The 21,227-nt window shown below is 42.5% G+C and overlaps 1 protein-coding gene across 2 annotated transcripts in view; it reads left to right on the top strand.

Annotated features, from left to right (window-relative positions):
• The first annotated feature begins 656 nt into the window (after positions 1-656).
• The window catches only part of PTPRO (protein tyrosine phosphatase receptor type O), a 140,188-nt gene continuing 119,617 nt past the window's right edge, over positions 657-21,227 (top strand). For both annotated transcript variants that reach the window (XM_064735245.1, XM_064735235.1), the window contains exon 1: positions 657-1,097. In XM_064735245.1, coding sequence (XP_064591315.1) covers positions 897-1,097 — 201 coding nt within the window. In that variant the 5' untranslated portion in view covers positions 657-896. The remainder of the gene's footprint in view (positions 1,098-21,227) is intronic.

Genomic DNA, 21,227 nt, shown 5'->3' with positions numbered 1-21,227 from the left:
AGCTCTGGTAGTGCTACCAAGGATGCATCCTGATTTGTACCAGTGTGAGTGAGAGCGTGGTCTGTGACAAACCAGGTTCTGAGGTAGTTTCTCATTTTGGAAAGATTGTTTTCATCAGGGTGGTCGAATAGGGAAGGTGTTTGAGTACTTTGGGATTTTGTTTGGGTTCTTCAAAGTGGTTTTGGTTTTTTCTGGGGACATCATCAAGACTCTTGCCGAGGCGTTTGGAGATGGCCCTGCAGGATCGCTGGGTGGGATATGAGGGGCAGACATGCCAGGGGAGGTGCCCTGAGTTCTCTCTCAGCGCACCCCTGGGCCTGAGTATTTCGTGGGACAGAATGAGCTCTCCATCCCTTGCAGGCTGAACATTTGAAGAGCTGTCCAGGCGAGCACAGCCACAGGGATGTTCTGCGTTGGGTACCAGCTCTGGCCGCTCCTTTCTCTGCCCCTCACGATACCCTCGGATGCTGGGGACATTTCTGTTCCCCGATCGCGGCGTGGCAGGAAAAAAGATATCGAGGAAGGGATGTGAGGATGCCTTTTGCCCGCCGGGGAGCAGCTGCTGGGGGCGAGGGGGGCCGGGGGCAGAGCAGGGCGGTGCGGGGCCGAGGGCGGCTCCCATCTCCCATCATCTCCATCCTCTCCCATCATCTCCATCACCTCCCATCCCTCGCCTTCCGCCGGGGGCTGCAGGAGCCGGCGCTCCCGGAGCCGGCGAGCGGCGCGATCGCCCAAACTCCTGGGAGGAGAGACGCCACCCGCCGTCGCCTCCTCTTCCTTCTCCTCCTCCTCCTCCTCCTCCCGTCCCCTCCCCGCCGCAAACCCCAAATAAAAGGGGCGGGGGGCGGCAGGATGCGCCGCTCGGAGGGGAGGTCGGCGCCGCCGCCGGCCGCCTGATGCTGCCGCAATTCGCCATTGCCGGGCACGGCTCGGAGCCGAGCGCGGGCGGGCCGGGGGCAGAGCCGGCGCTCCCGGGGGCGCCGCAGCTGCAGCCCCCGCTGCCCGGCCGCCCCCGCAGCTCCCCCATGCCCGACCGCCGCCGGAGGGGGGCCCCGGGGGCCCGCTCCTGTCTGCTCTGGCTCTTTGTGCTGCTCAAGGTGAGTGCCGGGGAAGGGGAGGGGAGCGGTGCGCGGCTGGAGCATCCTCCGCGCCGCCTTTGTGTGTGTGCCTGCCCTGCCCGCTGCGCGCCGTGCCCGCTTTGTGTGCGCGGGGATGCCCCGGGCTGGGATGCGCTCCCTCCCTCCGTCTCCCACATGCCCACATTCCCCCGAGGGATCGGGCTGGCTCTGAGCCCCGTGCCCTGCCCGCTCCGGGTTTGGGTGGTTTTGGGGAGCGCTGTCCTTCAGCACCGCTCCTTCCACGCTCGCACCTTTCCCCACCCCGGCACACTCCGCTGATGAGGATGCTGCTAACAAAGGCGCTGGATCGTGCCGGGTTTGTGTGGCACAGCTGAGCGGTTCTTTTTGTGTTTCCAGCTCAGCCTGTCTTCTCGGCAGATTAATTTTTCAAAGTTCCGCCTCGTGCCGCGAGCTCGGGTTTTCACACGGTGTTTTTCATCTCTGCGCTTCAGCTCGTTTCATGGGTTCTTAAGTGTATTTTGTATGCCTCGTGTAACTTCTGAAAGAAAATGTATGTGCTGCCCAGGTGAATACTGCAAATGTCATTGCCCTGAAGAGCAGAGCTCAGCACTGCTGAAAACTTTGTTGTATATTTGTCAGTCACTGTTAAGCAGAGCTCTGCAACTAAGGACCTGACCTTTTGGAGCCTTATAAATGTAAATGTTCTGTGGAAATCATCAGGGCTCCCTGTGTGAATAAGAGTTTACAGGATCAGGTCCTAGAACAGCAGTGGTGTCGCTTCTAAAATTGACATTGCATTGACAGAACTATTTAAAGGGAAGCTTTCGCAGCATCTGTTCACATATAGTAGTCAACTGTCAGCTGTCTCATTTTCATAACTGCTGAAACATACATTTATGCAAGATAAAATGCTAATATACAGACAAAATGTTGTTCCATGGAATGTGGTAGTTTAAAAAAAAGAAAATAAAAAGGACAGTAAGTCTGTGGATGTTATGGCCCAGTAGAAAGATGAGGTTTCTAGTTTTTTCATGAACACAGAAGTGCACACAGTTTTAAGTAGCTGTTTTATCCCACAATTTGAGAATGTACATTACTCTATGTTTTAGCTTTTTTGAAAAAATTAAGGTGTTTATGTGCTGTATTTTGTTGGGTTTTTTTTAAACTAGTGTTGCTGTGGTAAAGCGAGACAGAAAATAGGTAGTTTAAATCTGTATGAAATGAATAATAAATCTGAAGTAGTTGGGTAATGTTTGAAGGTAGCCAAGGGACCAGGTTTTCATTCTGTTGGAAAATAACCATCATTTCTCAGCTGAATAAACCTGGGACTGGCAGGACAAAGAAAGCTGATGAGCATTAGCAGAATTTTGTAGAGTAAGAGAAGGTAAAGCTGCAGCTTCAGATAGAGGTGCATCTGTATCTCCCTGTGTGACTGGATTATGACTTTGGTTGGATGGCTAACCCATCTTTGTATGGGTGTTGAACACTACAATTAAAGAAGTGAGACTTGAGGAGTTAGTCAAAGTAAATCTGGTTACAGGAGAGAAGTTGGGGAAGCAAGAACAGTGCTTGTTTCAAATCACCACAATAGGACCATTTTCCCGAGCCTGAAATTCACTGAATATTCTTCAAGATATGTGTAATTTTTTTCAGTGACAAATAATTGAAAAGATCCCATTTCAAAACAAGGCTTTTCTCCAGTTTAGCTCTGTTTAGTTCTACCAACCTGTTGAAGCAATGCTGAGATTAAGCAGACTCGATTTATTAAATTGTTGCTTCACCTGGAAGTTAATCTCGTTGAGAAAGCAGTGGCATTGAACTGATGAATCTGAAGACAGGCAAAACTGATGTCTGTGTGCTTGCTGCTTCAGTGCTAGCAGCCCAAATGTCACTTGCTAAGCTGAATCTGCTTGATGTGGCCTTGATGCCCATCTGGCAATTTGTAAAATCATCAGCAGACTTTGCAAAGTGATAAAGCTGCTCAGAGCACATTTTCTCCTCTCTTCTCTTGTCTTCCAATTGTCATTATTTCATGGTGTGAAGTAATAGTGCCAGTTTATTCCAACTCCTGATGCTCTCTGTGGCTGCTGAAGGGTCAGTGACATGGGACATTCCTCCAAGTGCCAGATATGGTTGCCCATGGGCTAGTAAGGTGTGGTTCCTTCTTTCACAGTGTGATGTGCATGTTTTCTGTGCCCCAGGGTAGGAGCACAGTATTATTTCTGGAAATACAGCAATGTGATCTTGAACCTTTACCATTCTTCTTCTTTATCAGTTTTTTTATCTGGTGGCTAATTTAGAAATTGGCAGGAGAAAGGCATTGTATGTGAGCTCAGCCACCAGGGTGGATTCACAGCACTTGTGAGAGAAACAGGGCTGTGGGTTTTGCTTTCAGAGAAGACTCCAACCATGCTACTGTAGCAATCTCTTAAAATATTGCCATTTTTGCAGTGGGTCTGTGTTCTCTGTTAGTTTGTTTAAGTCAGAATGGCTGGAAGGCAGAGTCTTCAGCAGCTTGCTCTGTAATCATCTCATTTTGATGTGGCAAAGGCAGGGCTGAGCACAGCCCAAAGGAAAAGCTGTACTTCAGCTAAATAAATAAGAACAAAAAGTAGACACATTCCCTCATTCCAGTGACTGATGTTGTGTTTCCCATCTTTTCTAACTGCAACCCAGCTGCCTTCCCTTAGTCATGGCTGCACTGAGCTCTGGCCAGCTCAGGTTCTGCTCTGGATGATGTCCCTGATGTGTCAGGTGTCCCATGCTGCTGGTGGCTTGCACCTGGGGGCTTTAAGGTTGATTTGTGGAATTATTTCTGGGGGAGAAGGTAAAGCTTAATTAGAAGACAAAAGCACCTTGAGCAAGCCAGACCTGGTGCTGGGACATGGTTTGCAATCTCATCCACCTCCAAGATGTTCTGAGCAAGGCTCTCAGTAGGAAACTGGTTGTCACAGTCCGGGCTAAATAGGAGTGATGATGCCCTTCGGGAAAATTTTCTATAGGTAAAATAATGCATCTCTTATTTCCAGGAGACTGAGGTCTCTGAATATCAGTCTTAGATATGCTCTTCATTTAAATCAGCAACACCCTCTTTCTTCTCTTAGCAAGGACAACTTTTTGTGTCTAGCAGGGCAGAATTTTTTCCAATAATGAATCAGTTTTTGTAGTTTGGCATCATAGTGAGCTCTCAGCTCAGGTTTACATGGACCAAGACATTCAGAGACTGAGGCTCTGTAAGACTTTACTCAACCTTACCCAGCAAAGGAAATCTGTTTCTACAGCTGTAATTTTCAGGAATAGCTACATCTTCAGTTAATAATCTGAAGCAAAAGCCTTACCATTAGGGTGCTGCCTTTTCCTGCAGGAAAAACCTTTTTAAGAGAGAGGCTGATTTCACAGCTGAGAGCCCCAGTGTGTCACTGCTGTTTTCTCCTGCTGGGAAAAGCAATGAATGAATAATTTGAATTTTGTTACGGAGTCCTTTTGGCAACTCTTCTCTCTCCAAGAGATGGCGGCTGAAGCTCTTGTTGAGACAAGTTTTGTCTTCTTTCCTCATGGTCGTGTTCTACTAATGTCAAAATAAAAAAAAGAAAGACCCAAACCTACCTTGCCAGCTTTTTTTTTTTGTGTGCAAAACAAATGCAAGGCTTCCTCATGATGGCTTCAGGCCCAGAGGTAAAAGTCTTTTCTTACCACTACTCTTAGAATGTATGGGAGGAAAAATCATCCTCCCAGGAAAAGCAAGAACTTTTATTTTTAAAAAAGCTAATTATGAATAGTCACCCTCAGCTCAAAATTTTCTTCTACAAGTCAGGTTCTCTCTCATTGCTTCATTTTCATGGATAATATCTGGATCAGGGTGGTTCTGGAGGGCAAAGCCAAAGGAGAGGCTGCTTGTGCCAAGTCATGTTTACGGAACTGCAGCAGGCACTCGCAAACCCTCTCTGCCAGTGAAATCAGAGTCTGCCATTACCCTCTGGCAGATTTCCTCGTGATGAAACGACTGTGGAGCGTTGAGAAAAGATCCTTCATGCCTGCAGGAGTTATGAGCCACAGGCTGAGGTTGCACAGGGTCAGTAAGGCAATTTCTGGGTTGGATCACCTGGGTCAGGAGCTGCACTCAAGGGTGATCCCTCATCCAGGCTGGGATGGGCTGGGATGGATGCAGACTCTTACCTGTGCTGATCCTGTGGCAATTCATTAAAGGGCTCTGGGGCAGTGCTGGCTGAACCTGAGAATCCCACTAATCTCTGCATTTCTGCTGTCACCACACAGAGCAATCCAGGCAGATCATGAAATGACCTTACAGAGCTTCAGAATGAATGCTAAACTGAACAGAGCCTTGTGTAAATCCAGCTTGAGACTTATTTTACCAGACAGTCTCAGCTCTAGGGAAGGGAGCGTTTTTTTTTTACTTAGGCATATGAGTCAAGACAATAAATGTCAAAAAATAAACCTTTGAAAACAGGTCTATTTGCTGAAGAACTTAAAAGACTCATAGCTAACATTGATTCTACGTGTTCTTTTAAATTATTTGCCTTTTTCATTGGAGAAGTAGACATTGTCATCCTGAGCACTCTTACCTTCTATTAATTTCTTCTTCTAGTAAATTAGTGATTCCATTTTTGTTACTCAAGGTTTTAAAAATTCTATTCTTTATATAAAACTGAGTTGGTTACAACGTGAAGAAGAAAAAAACTTTAATAAATATTAAAAATATTCTGAAATTAAAATCTACACAGGCTTGAGTACCTACGAGTGCACTAATACAAATTAAGAGATTGGTTTATTAAATGTTTTGCACATGAAATTGTAACTTCTATTTTTTTTTTCTTATTAAATTTCTATCAATGTAGATAGAGTTTAAAAGGGGAAAATCTTTGAGACAAATGTGGCAACATATGCTAGCTGCCACATATGGAGTGTAACAGATGAGCAGAGAATGGGAAATACTGGGAACAGAAAGGTTACCTTGCTTTTCTCAGCACTCTGCAATCTCACATGAATGGCAGCCAGTGAAGGGAGCAACTCCTAGGGAAGGAGTTTGCCATCTTTGCAAACAAAGCAAGCCAGACATGATGCATTCCATTTCTGGAACCCCCTCATTCCTGTGCTGGGAAATTACAGTGGCTTTTAAAGTGAGTTCCAGAAATAAGATGATATGTGTGGTGTCTGGCCTGCCAGAAAGAAAACACTTTGCATCAGGGCTGTGCTGGGATGAGTGTGGCAAGCTCTGCAGTTTCCCCTCTTGATGAGTGCAGGTATTTAGGGAAAAGATGCTTTACAGTAAGTGTGGGTGACGGAAGAGTTGGTGTCACAGCTGACAGCAACAGGGAGGAGAGTTAGCAGGAAAAGTTTAAGCTTTAAGTATGCTGGGTCTTGAGGTGGTAGCATGGACATGAGAAGAGAATGTGTGGGATATTTGGACAGAAAACATAACATTGACAAAATGTGAGCATGGTATTGAAGCACAGTCATTGAGCACTTCAGAGGAACTGAACAGAGATAATGGAAGCAAACAACTCTGCGCTATTATTCTATGTCAGTCAGAGATTTAACATGAGGTAGCTGTTTGGTAGATATGAACCTCTTGGGGGATAAAAATCCTAAATTCCTTTCTAAGTTCTCTGTAAAAACAGATAAGGTTGCCTGTCAATCTACACGGTTGTGATTTTGAAGTGATTTGGCCTCAGCACTTTTCTCTGTTGTTGAGACAAGGGCCTTCTTGTCTTGTCAGAAGGGTTTGAACACCTGCAGCTCCTTGGTGTGCTATAAACCTGCAGGTCCTCAGCTTAGCTGAGCTGATTTCCAGCTGTATCGCATCAAGGCCAAGTCTTTGGGGTAAGGGAGGTAGGTCTCAGTCATTAATTTGTCAATCTGATCAGCAGCTCCTTCAAGTTTAAGGGTTTTCAATAATTTCCTTGTCTCATCCCCTAGAATCATCCATGGAGGGGCTGTTCTTCAATGCTGGGAGGAGCCCCTACAGCAGGCAGGCAGTTCCAATTGTCTCATTCCCTTTGTGCAATTTGCTTTCTGTCTTTTATCTGCAGCACAGCTATTCTGGATCATTTCCTATCTGTTCATATGGAAGTCATTTGAACATGGGAAATCTTCACTCCTCACTGATCTATTAAATGGGAAGGAATGGCTTCATTCCACTTACAAACATTGAAGAAATGTTAAATTTGAGCAAGGGAAAAAAAAGCCAAAAAACACTGGAAAAACCCACACACACCCAAAACCCCAACATCTCTTACATGTGGTGAAGAACAGTAGAAAGAACTGGGGAGAAAAAGAAAAAAACACATGGAAAGAATGCTAATTAGTGTTTTCCTAAAGCACTGCAAGGCAGATTTAAGGAAAAAAATGATAATTTTCCCAGAGCAATGAAATGAATTTATTTATTATTTGCTTAGCACTGCTGTGCCTAGCTTTGTTCTGTATGCAAAATACCTGCAGAGTCTGCCTGGAGTCTGGAAGATAGACACATCAAAATAAGGATGCTCTAGATAACTTAGAAATTATTATCATGTATGCCAGTGCTGGTATTCTCCAAGGGCTGGTATACCTTCCAAACAGAAGTCACAATTGCTTCCCCCAGGAGCTGAGCAGAGGGGTTTTGGTTGTTGTTGTTGTTGTTTGTTACTTGTTCTTTTTTTAAATTCAGTATTGATTTCTACAGGATGTTGTTCTTCAGAGCTTCTGGTAGTTTACATCAGTTTAAAACATCAAAAATAATTAATAATCAATGTGGCTTTAATCCCTTCAAAGAGAGCCCATTAACCTACAAAAAAGGGTCTGGCTCACAATAGTTTCATGAAAGTGACTGTAAGCAGGGCAAGAGATGAAAGAGAGAAACATCACTCAGATGTTTTCCTTTTTCAAAGAGAACTTGTATTTGAAACAGAGAACATAGCTAATATTTTATTGTAGTCAACTTACTGTAAATTGGGAGCTTTGGGGTTTTTTAAAATAATTTTCTTTCTCTAACTCGCCTGCCTAATCTTGTACTGGTATTTTCTTGAGTCATCAGTGTCTGCTTCTGAGGAAAAGATGATGATGTCACAAAATCAATATCAGAGGATCCTATACTGTAATCCCTTTTCAGTGAAGTCCATTAAATCAATGACTCTCCTTCTGTGAGTAATGACTGTAGAATGAAGCCCTCTAATTTCACTGTGTGAAGGAATAAGCAGATGGGATGGGATTTTGCATAATTAGCTTGCAGTTATTAAATACAACAAGAAAAATTATGATGTTTTCTGAAAGTGAATACATACATACTGAAATGAACACATAGTGAATATCTAAGTGCATTTCAAAATGATCTCTAGTATAAAATTACTTCTCAGTTGCATTGCAAAATAATATGTTAAAAAAGCTAAAAAGGCTTTTTTATTTTCAAGCCTTTTGAAAACTTACTCAGGACTCTGTGGGCTATGAAGCCCCATCAGGTTTCCTTCAGCAGCACTGGGGGAAATCATGAAAACTCCAGAATGATGTCACCAGCATTTCACTGGAATTGGGGCACTCTGGGAACAGGGACAGGGACTTTGCCACCTCACCTGTTGTTTATGTGCAGCATCAGTGTCTGTTAGCTGGAAGCAGAACTGAGGGGTTTCCTCTAACTCTGAGCAGCCATCAGAGACTCTACTGTGCTGCTGGGAACGGCTCCAAAGCCCGAGTGAAGTCAATGGATGTTTTTATGCTGCTTTAAATGGGCTTTGGAGCGGGCTGCAGTCCCAGCCAGGGGGTGATGTGGCTCTGACACTCAGCACAGAGTGTGGTGGCCCTGGGCCCGCTGCAGTGCCAGCAGCACAAACAGGATGGGTGTGATTTTTAAAATCTGAGACTCTGATAGCTTAAAGAGACTCCCCATCAGATCAGTCTTGAGCAACCTCCTTGTTGTGTTGGCAGGAGGTGGGGTGTTGTAATCCACGGCTGAAACCAATGTACGAATTTACTAATTCTGCTCTGGGGTGCTTTTCTGCAGACAGAGCCATCAGTCTCTGTGGAGGGATAGAAAGTAAGAGAATAGTGCAGAAGGTAATCTCACACCTGAGGGGTTGCAGCTGTGCCAATCACCAAAGATCAGGAACAGCCCTGCCTTTAATAGGCCACAGCTGTGTCCAATAAGGATGAGTGCTACAGAAGAGAGGGTGAGCTGGGTGAGGAGAGGGATGGAGTTTGTTGGCTGTGCTGTGAAGGAGGAATCAGTGCTGTGAGGAGATGCCCCTGAGAAAACACCAACAAGGTATGGGACCTTTTGAAATATGATGACAATAAATCTTTTTCTCTGCTTGCTTCTTCCTCTGCTCAAATAAGACCTCACATTTTAAGGATATTTCAAGCTATAGTTCCAGTTGCTGGCATTGCAGCATTAGCGCAGATATATGGATGTATGGAAACCAAATTCTGCATTAGTATCAGATACTTTATCTGGATCTGAAAAATCTGGCTGGTCCCTGCTTCTTTAATCATGATAGCAAAACCCAGTGACCATCCGAGGCCTTTGAGTTTCAGGGGATAAACTCTCATCCTGCTCAGCTCAGGTGCAATCAGAACACAGCTATTATTTCCTAGACCCTTCCACTTACACCTTTGCAGCTAACTAGAGACCAGCAGACTGGCACAGGTGTGATAAAACTGATGGAAATAACAGTTCAAAATATGCTTATTTCAAATGAATGAATGAATGAACCAAAATTTGATAATTAATTATAAGATTGGCACTTGGAATAAATCTTTTCTAATGGGCTAGAGCACAGCCAGTGATTCCAAGTTGCATATTTAGTAGGACAGCTTGGAGGAATTCATGGGGAGCTCAAACCCTTTGAATTCTTTCCATGAAGAAAAGTGAATGTGTTCTTAGATGTTCATGAAGAGTAATTGTAGAGATTAACTGAGCACTGTCTGTTTCTCTGTAGAACTTTAAGTTTAGAGGGCTGCATTGTCAAAAGGAATTGACAACAACAGTAAATAAATAAAGAGTTTTGGCCCTTTGACTGTAGTGCTTCACAGCAGCTTTAAGTGGGATCTCTATCCTTATTAATATTGTAAATATTCTTCTAAAATATGATTATTTAGGTTTTGGTGGTTTTAAAAAGATATTTAGTCATCAATGAACTGAACTTTGCAGGGCAGTTTTAGCAAAGTATTGTGGCAACCAAATGCCACACATTGTGGCACTGTCACCCTTACTGGTGGGATGGGGAAGAGAATCAGAAAAAAAGTGTGGGTTGTGATAAGAAAAGTTGATGTATGGGCATTGAGCTCTGTGCATTGAGTCACATCCTAACTGTCAGACACCAGCTTTTCCTGGTGGGCATTGCTGCACAAGGTGATGGACAGCCCAAATCAGGATGTCAGTAGGTGTCCAGGTGGAGGAAACAAATTCTGGAATGTGTGTTGTATGAGTGTTCAGCCTGGAGCAGAGCCACAGTGCCTTCCCAGGAGGATGGTGTGACTGGAATAGTTGCAGGTGACATTATTTCAAGCACAAATAAAACATGTTCATGGATATGATGAGGTTAGGAGATAAAATGGAAAAGAAGCAGGAGCATCTTGGAATGTGCCAGAGCATAGCTAGCCAGCTTTTTCTGTTCCAGTTATGCACAAGGTTATTTTTGCATCCCTTCTGCATTTGGTAGCTAATCTTTAATGAAGACGTGACCTGTTTGGAGATTGGCTTTTAGTAATGATACCTTGTAATGGTTGCATGGGATCAGCTGCTTGTTGTCAATATGTGCTGTGAGTAAAAGCCATCTACTGATCAGAGCATTTCTATTTTCTACCTGAAACTTTTTAATTTCTTCCTCCCCTCCCTGGAGGGAGGGATTTATTTCCATTATGAGCGCTGGTTATGTGATTGAAGCATATGAGAGCTACTGGACTGTCACAGGATACAGGATATCCAGAAAACCACCGATTTTTGAGGGAAAACCCCCAAGACTTGCAAAGGAAAAACCCCAGAATTTTTAGGGAAACCCCCTAATTTTTTAGGGGAAAAGCCCAGAATTTTATTTGGAGGGCAAAATCCCAAGATCTGAAAGTGAAAAGCCCAGGATTTTAAAGGGAAAACTCCCAAGACTTAGAGATAAAACCACCAAAATTTTAAAGGGAAAACCCCAAGATTTTGATGGAAAAAACCCCAAGATTTTTAGGGGAATACCCCACGATTTGTTTATGCTTCCAGCTGGCTTTAAGCTGGTATTTCTCACTCCATGGCATAGCTGGAAGGGTGCAGAGGGGAGATGCAGCATGTGGGGAAAGGGGGAGGCAAGAGATTGCAGGCGGGGTGTTGAGAAAGCAGACTTTTCAGGATTGTCCCCTGGTTGTCATCAAAAAAAGCAAAGAATGTGGTGGGAGGAGGGGCTGTGTGCATCTCAGAGGGTCAGGGACACGTGGAACAGTTTAGGGCTGTGCAGTGACTGAGGCTGGAAGGGATGTCTGGAGAGCATCTGCTCTGAGCTCAGGGCTGTGTCCTGATCACTTCTGAGCATCTGTAGGATGGAGATGCCACCACATCTCTGTACAGCTTCCTAAGAGCCTGCAGGAGAGCAATGACAGCCAATTAAAGATCATGAACTGGGACACAGAACTCTATGAAATTTTTATTAACCTGACTGCTCTGTTTTGCAAGTTCACTTTAAAATAATTTGGGCTACCTTCCTTTGTAGAATTTCAATCTCTGGGTGACACTCATAAGTTTTATGCTGAACTCTGCTTGTTTTCCTGCATTTATCAGTGCCTTGAAGCTTGAGCTTTAAATATTATATCAAGGATAAAATTTTTAGAGCTGCCAGTGTTAGAATGTACCTTAATTATCACTTAAGCTTTCTGCAGAGTCAGGCAGGTATCTGCCATCACTGCACATTCACTTCACAGCTTCAGAATTCTCAAGGAGGTTTTTGGATTTCTTTTTTCCCTTTTTTCTTTTCTTTTTTTCCCTCCATTTTTTTCCCCTCTTCTTCTTAGTTACACTTCTGGGAGAAGAACTATGACTTCATATATTTTACAAGCTTAGATCTTAGGCATGCAGGAAACCATTAAAACCTCCCTGAGGGGATTTTTAGGAACAATAGGAGTCAAAGGCTCTTGGTGTAGGACTGGCCTCTGTCTTGGCAGTGCTGAATCAGAGCAATCTGTCATCACTGCACCCAGCTACCAAAAATTTGTATAAATCAAGGTGGTGAGATCCATGTCTGAAGGGAATATGTGGAATCCTTTCTGAAAATTTCTCTTAAACTTTTTGTATTGATAGCGGAAGCACTGCTCCCAAAATCAATAAAAGATTGCAGGGACTCAGTGCACTTAATGAGCTCCAAAGGAACAGTTTGGGCTGTGATTACAGCTTCTGTTGCCTGACTCTGCGTTGTACTCTGCATTTATTCCTAATGATTTATAACTTTGGAGGGGAGGATGAGTTCAGGAATTTTTTTTTTTCACAGATTTTTTGCCTTGAAGTTATGTTAGTTCATATTTTAACTGTTTACTTGTCCATGCTAGAATACAGATTTCTGGTTTTTAACTGGGGTTGCACAGAGCTTTCCTGGTTTTGTCCAGAACACGGCACCCTTCAGTTCTGTGAGAGGGATGGCTGGGAGTTGCTGGGTGCCCAGGGTGAGTTTTTGCCATGGTAATGGAATGTAATGGATTTTTGCATGAGGAGACAGCCCTAGCCTGTGTGGGGGGAAGCAGATGGACTGCAGAGATGTGCTGCATCCTGCACCCAGGGATGCACGTGCTGAGTGAAGGAGGCTAATGGAGGGGAAGAGGAGGAGTGTCCCCTTCTGCCCCCTGCTAAATCCATCTCTGTGCTGTCAGAAATGGCTGTGAAATGGGAGTGCTGTGATTTTTCTCTGCAGAAATGGTCTAGTCACGTTTATCTCTCTGCCTCTTTGTGTATTGGCACATTCTCTCTTTGTGCCTATTTATCCAAAGTCTTTACTTGGAGTGTTGGACTAAAGGTCATATCATTTTTTTTTCTCTCTTTCTCTCCTTTTTTTTTCCTCTCTCTAGTCCCTCTGTTTCTAAAGATGTCAAGCTAAATAACTGATGATTTCTTCTGATGCCAGAAGGCCTTCATAATATGCATATTAGGGTTCAGTTCATTTTTCTTTTTCTGCATCTCAGTGCTCTCAATTTGTATGCAGAGCCATCCTCTTACCATGAGCTCCTATGCCCAGAGCTGAGGATTATGTTCTTATCCAACATATGTACACAGCCTGAAATGCTGAATCTCAGCTACTAAAGGAACAGAAAGATGTTATTGTGAAAGGAACTGTGTCAAAGCAGCCAGTCAGATCAATCTATAAATCATCATGTTTGAGAGGCAAGATAAGGATACACTTTGAATATGTGTCCCTTGCCCAGTACTGATTCATAAATTTAAATATTGCTACTCTGACTGGGAGGGATTAAGCAAATATGGATTTTTACTTAAAATAATATAACCCAGTTTTGTGACAGTGATGGAGGTATGATATAGGATAATAAATATAGAAATAATGATAAAGGTCGCATTTAAAAACCATCTCTGTGGATGCTGTTTTATGCAGAAAAGGCCAGAATTTGGTAGAAGCATGGCAGTGGCACAGTGGGATGTTCCCTTGCTCTTCAACCAGCCCTGCTGAGCAGTTCCTGCAGGACTGGACCTGGGGATGTCCCTGTTCCATCCTGTCCCTCCTCTAGGGAGAAAGAGAGGGCAGAACAACTCACCTGTCTTTGTGACTGCACCCATTTGTCCACCCATGGATAAACTGCAGGCTAATCTGATTTCCAGTTTGTGAAAATGTACTTGAGGGAGAGAGGAGGAACACCTCTGAGGCTGCAGCCTGTTGGAGAGTTTAAAGAAATGTCTAAGAAAGTGAAAATATTAATCTTTTCCTCTTCTTTCCCCTCAGGGCTTAAGTACTAGATGATTTTTTTTAATGGGCAGCGTGTGAATGTTTTATTTATTGATCCTGTGCAAAAAATACTGTAGAGGTTGAGTATCCAGAAGGTTTTAGAAGGAAAATAATAATTTGCATTGACTGAAAAACATTATTTTTATAGTTTTTGCTATGGTAGAGAAGCCTAAGAGGCTTCCCAGCAAATATTTCTGTTCTCCGGAAAGCTGAGAACTGAAGTGCTCTTTCAGCCCTCTCTAAAGAAAAAAAGAGGCAGGGGCAGTCAGCCAATGAAAATTTAACAACTAACAACCACCTGAAGTTATCTGCAAATAATTGCAATTGACGGAGATCTGCATTTTTCCAAGAATAAAATGCTATCCCATTTTTCCCATTTATCCTCTCCAGTGTTTGTCCCCTTGCTATTGTTTCCTTGGCCTCTTTCCTCTCCAGCCCACTTCTCTTCCCTTTCTGCTTCACTTGCCATCCCTGCATCTCCTCCATCTGCACTTAACCCTGCTCAGTCCCTTTGGCTCTCACCCACCCTGCTCACCTACCCTGTGTAACCTCATTTCTCCAGTATTTTGCTTTTAGCTTCCCTGGGAAGTGCTATTTCTCCAGCAAACATTTTGGGATTGCAGCTTTGTAACAATCAGAGCAAAGGCTCCTCTGCACACACCATTTGCAGTCATTTAACTTCCAGAGGAATGCTAAATAGTTGCAAAAAGACTGTGATTACGTGAAAAGACTATTTTAGTGAAGATAGCTGTTATTCAAATAGAGATCATATTTCTGAAGGGGGAAAAAAAAAGGGCCAATTACTGAGCTTTGTCACCTACACTGTGAGTGAATTCAAATGAATTTCATTCAAAGCAGCTTTGTTACACTGATTTTACCAAACTAAACCCTGTGACTTTCAGTTCAGCTGGCTGAACTGGTAGATAAATTGGTCCTACTCTACACCAGGACAGGTTGATGGTCCTTAAAATAGATTTTCTAGGACCATTGCTGTGGTTATATGGTTTATACCAAGGCCCTCCCTAAAAGGTTCTAAACCCACCATTACTAACAACAGTGGGGCTCCCACATGAGACAGGGGAATTTAATTAATTCCGTTATTAGCAGGCTGGGATGTTTTACCTGGAAGGTGAAAGGCCTTGCTTGTGAATATCACTGTTTTAAGTTCTTACAGTTTTTGCTAGAAAAGCAGTCACTCTGTCAGCTTGTGAAAGCAAGCAAATAGTGGGCTAAAACCACAGAAGGACACTTTGTGGGAGTTATCTTCAGAGCTCCATCCAGGGGTGGAAAGCCTGTGGCTGGGTGCATGTGGTGGTGTTTGAGGGTCCCCAGCCATCAGATAACTATTGTTTACATTTTGTTTCTGCTGGCTGTGCAATGTGGTCTGGAGATGGTTTACCAACAGGTGCATCTTTGATTGATTGGTCTCATGTGGATTGTTTTTACTTAATGACCAAGAAATTGAGGGGCTGTGTACAAATCATGAACAGGATGGGACTGCTGGGAATGTGCCTTGAGCTGTTTTATTTTCCACCATCAGTCTCATTACATGGTTATGTCAATGGGAAGCTGCCAGCAGCTCACATCCCAGGCAGCAGACCAAGAACTTAATGTCACAACTTACTTTATAAGTTTTTTGACCACTCACACAAAGCAAAAGCACATTGACAGCAGTTCTATCCAACCACTATAAGCAAACCTAACTTTGGTTAAAACAATGCTTGCTTATTTAGAATAAAATACCTGCTTGTAAGCATTAAAACACAATGCACAGAGCTCCATTATTAAGCTTAGAACTTCCTAATATCTCACTAGATAAACTTTTCTGTAGCTTAGGGAGTTAATCTAGACAGGCATTAATACACAGACCATTGTTCTACTTGTCCTTACTTTTCTACTTTTTACTTAATTTTTCTGCAGACCAATCTTATGGCTACTGCTTAGCTCTAATCACAGTTCTGCTGTCTCTGAGGCCTGCCTTTTGCAGCTTTCCCAAAAACCTCTGATTTTATTGCAGCTTTCCCAAAACCCTCTGATTTTATGGATTCCCACACCAACCTGCTGAGAGTGCTGAAATTGCAGTGCACATGCAGAATGGCTCAGAGCTAAGAGAAAAGTGTTGCCTTTATGCTTCTGAAGGTGTTAGGAAGAACTGCAAATGCCTTCAGAGACATCTGCCTGCGTGTTTCTGTACAAACCCAGCAGTTTGGTTTCCTTAATGTCACATGAACATAATCAGAGGTGAAGCAGCAAGGCGGGAGCCAAGGAATTTGTGAGGAAAGGATGCTGGGCCTTCTGCCTTTTGTGTCCTGTAACGCATTTCCTGGATGATATTTCTAATGTGGGATGAGGGCAGACAGTAAAAATGGCCAAAGTTTTGGTGAAGACCAGAGCACTTTTAACCATGGGAGTTCATTTGCCTTCTGGCCACCTCTAGAAATGATTTGTCATTAAGTGGCACTGCACATCTCAGCTGTCACTTAAAATAGGGTCTGGAATTGAAGTACATTCAAAGCATTTCCCATTATTAAGCAGATGAAGTGACCTGAAATGGAAGCATTCACTTGGTCAGCAAACCAATTACTACTGTAAAACCTTGCTTGACTTTGTTTTGGTAAACTGCAGTTCTGCACTGGAAGTGGCTATTTTTAGGTTTTCACTTCAATAGGAGTTTCTGCTAAAGTGGAAGCTTCTCAGCAGATTAGCATGGGACAAAGGATAATTAAATCCTGGCACCTAAAGAAGCTGAGGGTAGAGAGTATTCACAGTGGTGTTCACATATTTGCTCATGTCTATCTCATTTCTAAAGGAAAATTAAAATTAACGATGCAGTGTTTTAATGATTCCATATCTGTGTTTAATTGCAGTTTGTAAACCTGTCATGATTATGCAATGAATATTCTGAGTTTATTTTCTATTTTGTTGTGGTTTTTAATTATAGATTAACGTGTCCTTTTCAGACAGCTTACATCTGGGTATCCTGCTGCCCATGACACACCTAATGCACTTGCAAGGAAGGGAATAAGATCCAGGAAAGCAAATTGCTGCCTGTTCTGATCACAGGAATGAGCAATTTACTGAATACTGACTAAATTTCAGTCATAAGTAATGCATTAACATTGGTATTACACCATCAGCATTGCCCTTCTGCCCTCAGTAAAATTAAAGAAAGTTCACCTTTTAAATTGCATTCATATTTATAATTGAGCACTTTGAGTGATGGGTTCATCTAATGCAAGCAAAAGGAAGTGATTTACAATGTCTGTCAGCAGAACATTGTTATGTGAGCAGAGATTAACAATCATAATTTCAGACTCAACAGTATTTAAAATTCTGAATTGTCTGTTTTAATGCAAATGCTCTGTCTTTAAATACTGTGCTCTATCTTAATTAGGTGAAATAACCCTTCCTTGCTTGGGTAGTCCCCTAAATTACTGACCAGCCCAACATCCTCAGGATCGTGCTTTTGCATTGTTTAATCTGTTCCAATCACACAAAGTGACAAAAAAAAAAAATAAACTGGTCTCTTACGTATGGAGCACAAGAGGCATGCCTTCAAATCCAAACTCCTCTGGATTAGTTTCCAGGTTTTTTTTATTTTAAGAGGAAACTGATGGGCACCAGCGGGCTCAGCTCAGGTGTGCCTGGCTGAGCAGTGCTCATTGTTCTCAGTGGGGTTTTCTGCCCTGCAGCAGTGGTGTCAGTGCAGAGTTAACAGAGCAGCACCAGAGTGACCCAGTGATGATGATGATGATGGCCAGAGCTCACCCAGGTGAGGAGCAGGTCTGGGGCTGCTCCCCTGCGCTGGGCTGGCCTGAAACCAGCCTGAAACCTGGTCAGTGCTCTTTCCCTTTGTCATGGTGCAGGCTAAGCCAAGAAAGCATGGATGAAACAGAAATATTTATCAGAGACCTTCCACTTGCTTTTTTGGAGAGAGTTTGGATTTTAGGGTACACACAAAGCCATATGATTATCCAGCTCTGAGTACAGGATATATCACCTGTGTTGGATCCTCAGTAAGCCATAAGGCTTGGAGCACAGTCCATAATTGCCTAATAAGGTAATTTATTCCATCAGCCTCCAGCCTTTGGGTCTCCTGAGACTACAGAGGTTTTCCAAATTGCTTGTGTTGGTTACTGTATTTTTGTCTGTAAACTTCTACTCTGTGTGTTAATCTCCATGCAGGTAGCCAAGAAAATATCACTAATTTTGGCAAGCACTTGCTCATATTTCTTGCAATTTTTTTAATTTGTGTTATCCAATCCATGAAAAGTGCTGTAGGAAGTGGCACAGACATCTCATGCTAAGCTGGAGCAGACACAATAGAATTGTTTCCTTTTACACTTAATTGCTTACTAAATCTGATTTGAATTCATAAGAGATTCATTTGCAAAACATCTTCCCCACAAGCTGAAATAGTAACACCAGCAGTAAAATCAGCCTTAAGGTGCTTTCTTTTTCCTTGATGTATCTACCTAGATGCTTCTATCAGTACACAGTGAGCCCACATTGCTTCACTTTGTATACTTTGCTGGCTTCCATTTACTAGTTTGGGTAGTTTTACTTGATTCTGATGATCTAATATGGTGTTATGTTTGTTCTTTTAAACAAAAGAGAAAGGTGGGGTTTTGGAGATTTCTTTGGTTATTTGAATATATTTTTTATTATTTTATTTTTGCTTTTTTTTTTTTGTCATGTTTATTGTTCTTTAAATGTAATATTCCTAAAACATTTGTGTTCACATCAGGCTCCATTATATTTTTCCTTATCTCTTTGTTATTAATGTTTTACAAAAAAAACCCCAAATTGCTCTGCACCCTTTGAAAGGCTGGAATTTGTCTTTGAAGTGCAGTGTGATATGGACTCGACAGCTCTTTGAAACAGGCAGGGCTGGAGATGTGGATGGCAGAAATCCTCCTGGATACAACCCACTTCTGGTGCCTGAGTTTCAGAGAAGTGGGTCAGCAGATTGTGCTGGTGGATGCAATGTGTGGTTAGCATTGTTTGCTTGCTCTGGTTTTTGAGGGTGGCTCACATTTGTGTTTCTTCTTGCTTTTTGTCACAGGCAATTTTATAATTTAGATTTTCGGTTCGGGTGTCCTATTCCTTTTTGCATCAGGATAATACATTGCTTTTATTTCAAGTTGTTCTTATTGTAGGTATTTCTATTATTCATAACCTGATGTAAGACTTATGCATAAAATAGGATGAGTAGGGGGGAAAAAGCTCACACACTGATGATTTAGGCACACATCAAACCCCATAAGCTGTGGAATTTCTTAAAGTAATAGCTGAATCTTATGGTAATATGATTTTAAACAAATATTTCTTGAGCAAACTGTGTGGCTAGGAGTGGTTTTTCTCTTTGCAAACCCGAATAACACCAGCACTACATGATAATAGTTAATACCCATGTGAATATTGCCATTTCAGCTGCCAATCTGCCCCTGCTTTACACAGAAGTGTAAGTAGCTTTTCCTGCTGGCTTTATGGGAGGGAGTTTGCTGTACCACACACACCTCACAGATGGTTATGATTTCTAGAGCTGTCACTCAATTGAGCCTGATCATAATTTAGCCCATGGGAATCCTTCTCACTTATGTTGCTCTTCCCTTTGTTAACATTAAAAAAAAAAAATAATCAAGAAGTGGGTAACCAAACCAAAGTCTCTTATCTATGGAAAAGCAGAATTTCCCTCCTGCGTTGTGCCTCTGCCCTGGACCATAATCACACCTCTGTGCATACACAGCTTTATTTGGTTTATTTGGACCAGTGGAACCTGGATTTTCCTTGTCAGCTGTGTGTAAAACATTTCCTCTGACCTTCTCACTGAGGCTGCTGCTCCTCTTACAGCCCCCTGGATTTTAGGGATGAGCCTCACAGCCAGGCTTATCTGCTGCCACAAGAAGGCAGCAACATTTGCTCTCTAATGCCCTTGGAGCTGGATTAAGTAGAAACCTATAAAAGAGGCCATATATCCCTTTCCACTCCCTTCAAGCCATTTATTCCTATTAGCATAACTTTTTTTTGGCATCAATTTATTTTCACTCTCCAAGATCACTATCAAAATGCAGCGAAATTAATTCTGAAAAGAATATGCAAAGGAAATAAAAATATGCTAATCCCAGGGAATTACTTTTTTCATGGCTCAAATAAAAGCATCTTCCTTCTCTTTCTCTCTCTGTCTTTCTGCTTTTTATTTCACTTTTATGGCTGCAATTTGAAATCTTAGGCCCTCATTTTTGCTGAGCATGAGAACAGCTTACACATTTCACTGGTACATGCAGAGGTCTTAATGTAACTTTATCTTCACCTTGTCACGGGGGTATTAGGAGGCTTGTGACAGATGTTCTGGTTCTACCAGAACGAAATTTTAAGCAGGGTGCAAGTGAACATGACATGGGTATTGTAACTGGTTTATACCCTTTTTATTTTTTTTTCTTTCCTATTTCCCCTTAAAGTTATTTGCCCTCTTTCTTCAGAAGTCAGAAATTTTAAGCAGGGTGCAAGTGAATATGACATGAATATTTTAACTGGTTTATACCCCTTTTATTTTTTTTTCCTTGTTCCTCTTAAAGTTCTTTCCCCTCTTTCTTCAGAAGTCATAAAAGGTTTGTAATTAGCTAGGTAAATTGATGTTAAATCTCCTGATTTCCACCAGGTGTAAATGCTGGGATTTGTAAATACAAGCAGAACTTTGGATCAGTAAGACTTTCTGAATTGAAAAAATTAAATAAAATCAAGGACATACCTCAGATTGTCGTCTGAATAATGTATGGGAGTCCTATAAGATCTCAGAGGAGATAATTGGAGTTTCATGACTTCTAAGACTGCTGATGTATTTAGAACACTTTATTGCTTTGTGGAACACCAACAAAATTTGATTTCAGCTTCAGGAGGGAGGCATCTGTGATTGCTGTTTTGCAAAACCCAAGCCCCATTACTGTGAGGGATCACACTGTAAGTCAGTGCCAAATTAATTTCATTCCCCTTGTGTTTATGTGTTGAGTGGGTGAGAGCAAACATTTCAGCACCTTGGAATTCTTCTCGTTACTTGCCATTTAATGCTCTTATCAGACAAACTGTAAATAAGAGTGTAATTAATTATTCTCTACTTACATGACAAGTTGGATATAAGTTCCGTCCCCCTGGGAGTCAGTTATTTACCTGGTGGTGAGGGGAAATTACTGCAGGGTTTTCTGGGGCCTGCCTGGAAGATGAACCTGAGTATTGTATTTGT

The sequence above is a fragment of the Zonotrichia leucophrys genome, chromosome 1A (assembly GCF_028769735.1).
Source record: "Zonotrichia leucophrys gambelii isolate GWCS_2022_RI chromosome 1A, RI_Zleu_2.0, whole genome shotgun sequence".
Taxonomy (NCBI): Eukaryota; Metazoa; Chordata; class Aves; order Passeriformes; family Passerellidae; genus Zonotrichia; species Zonotrichia leucophrys.
Note: the sequence above shows the minus strand (reverse complement) of the source record. Positions and strands in the feature narration are given on the sequence as shown.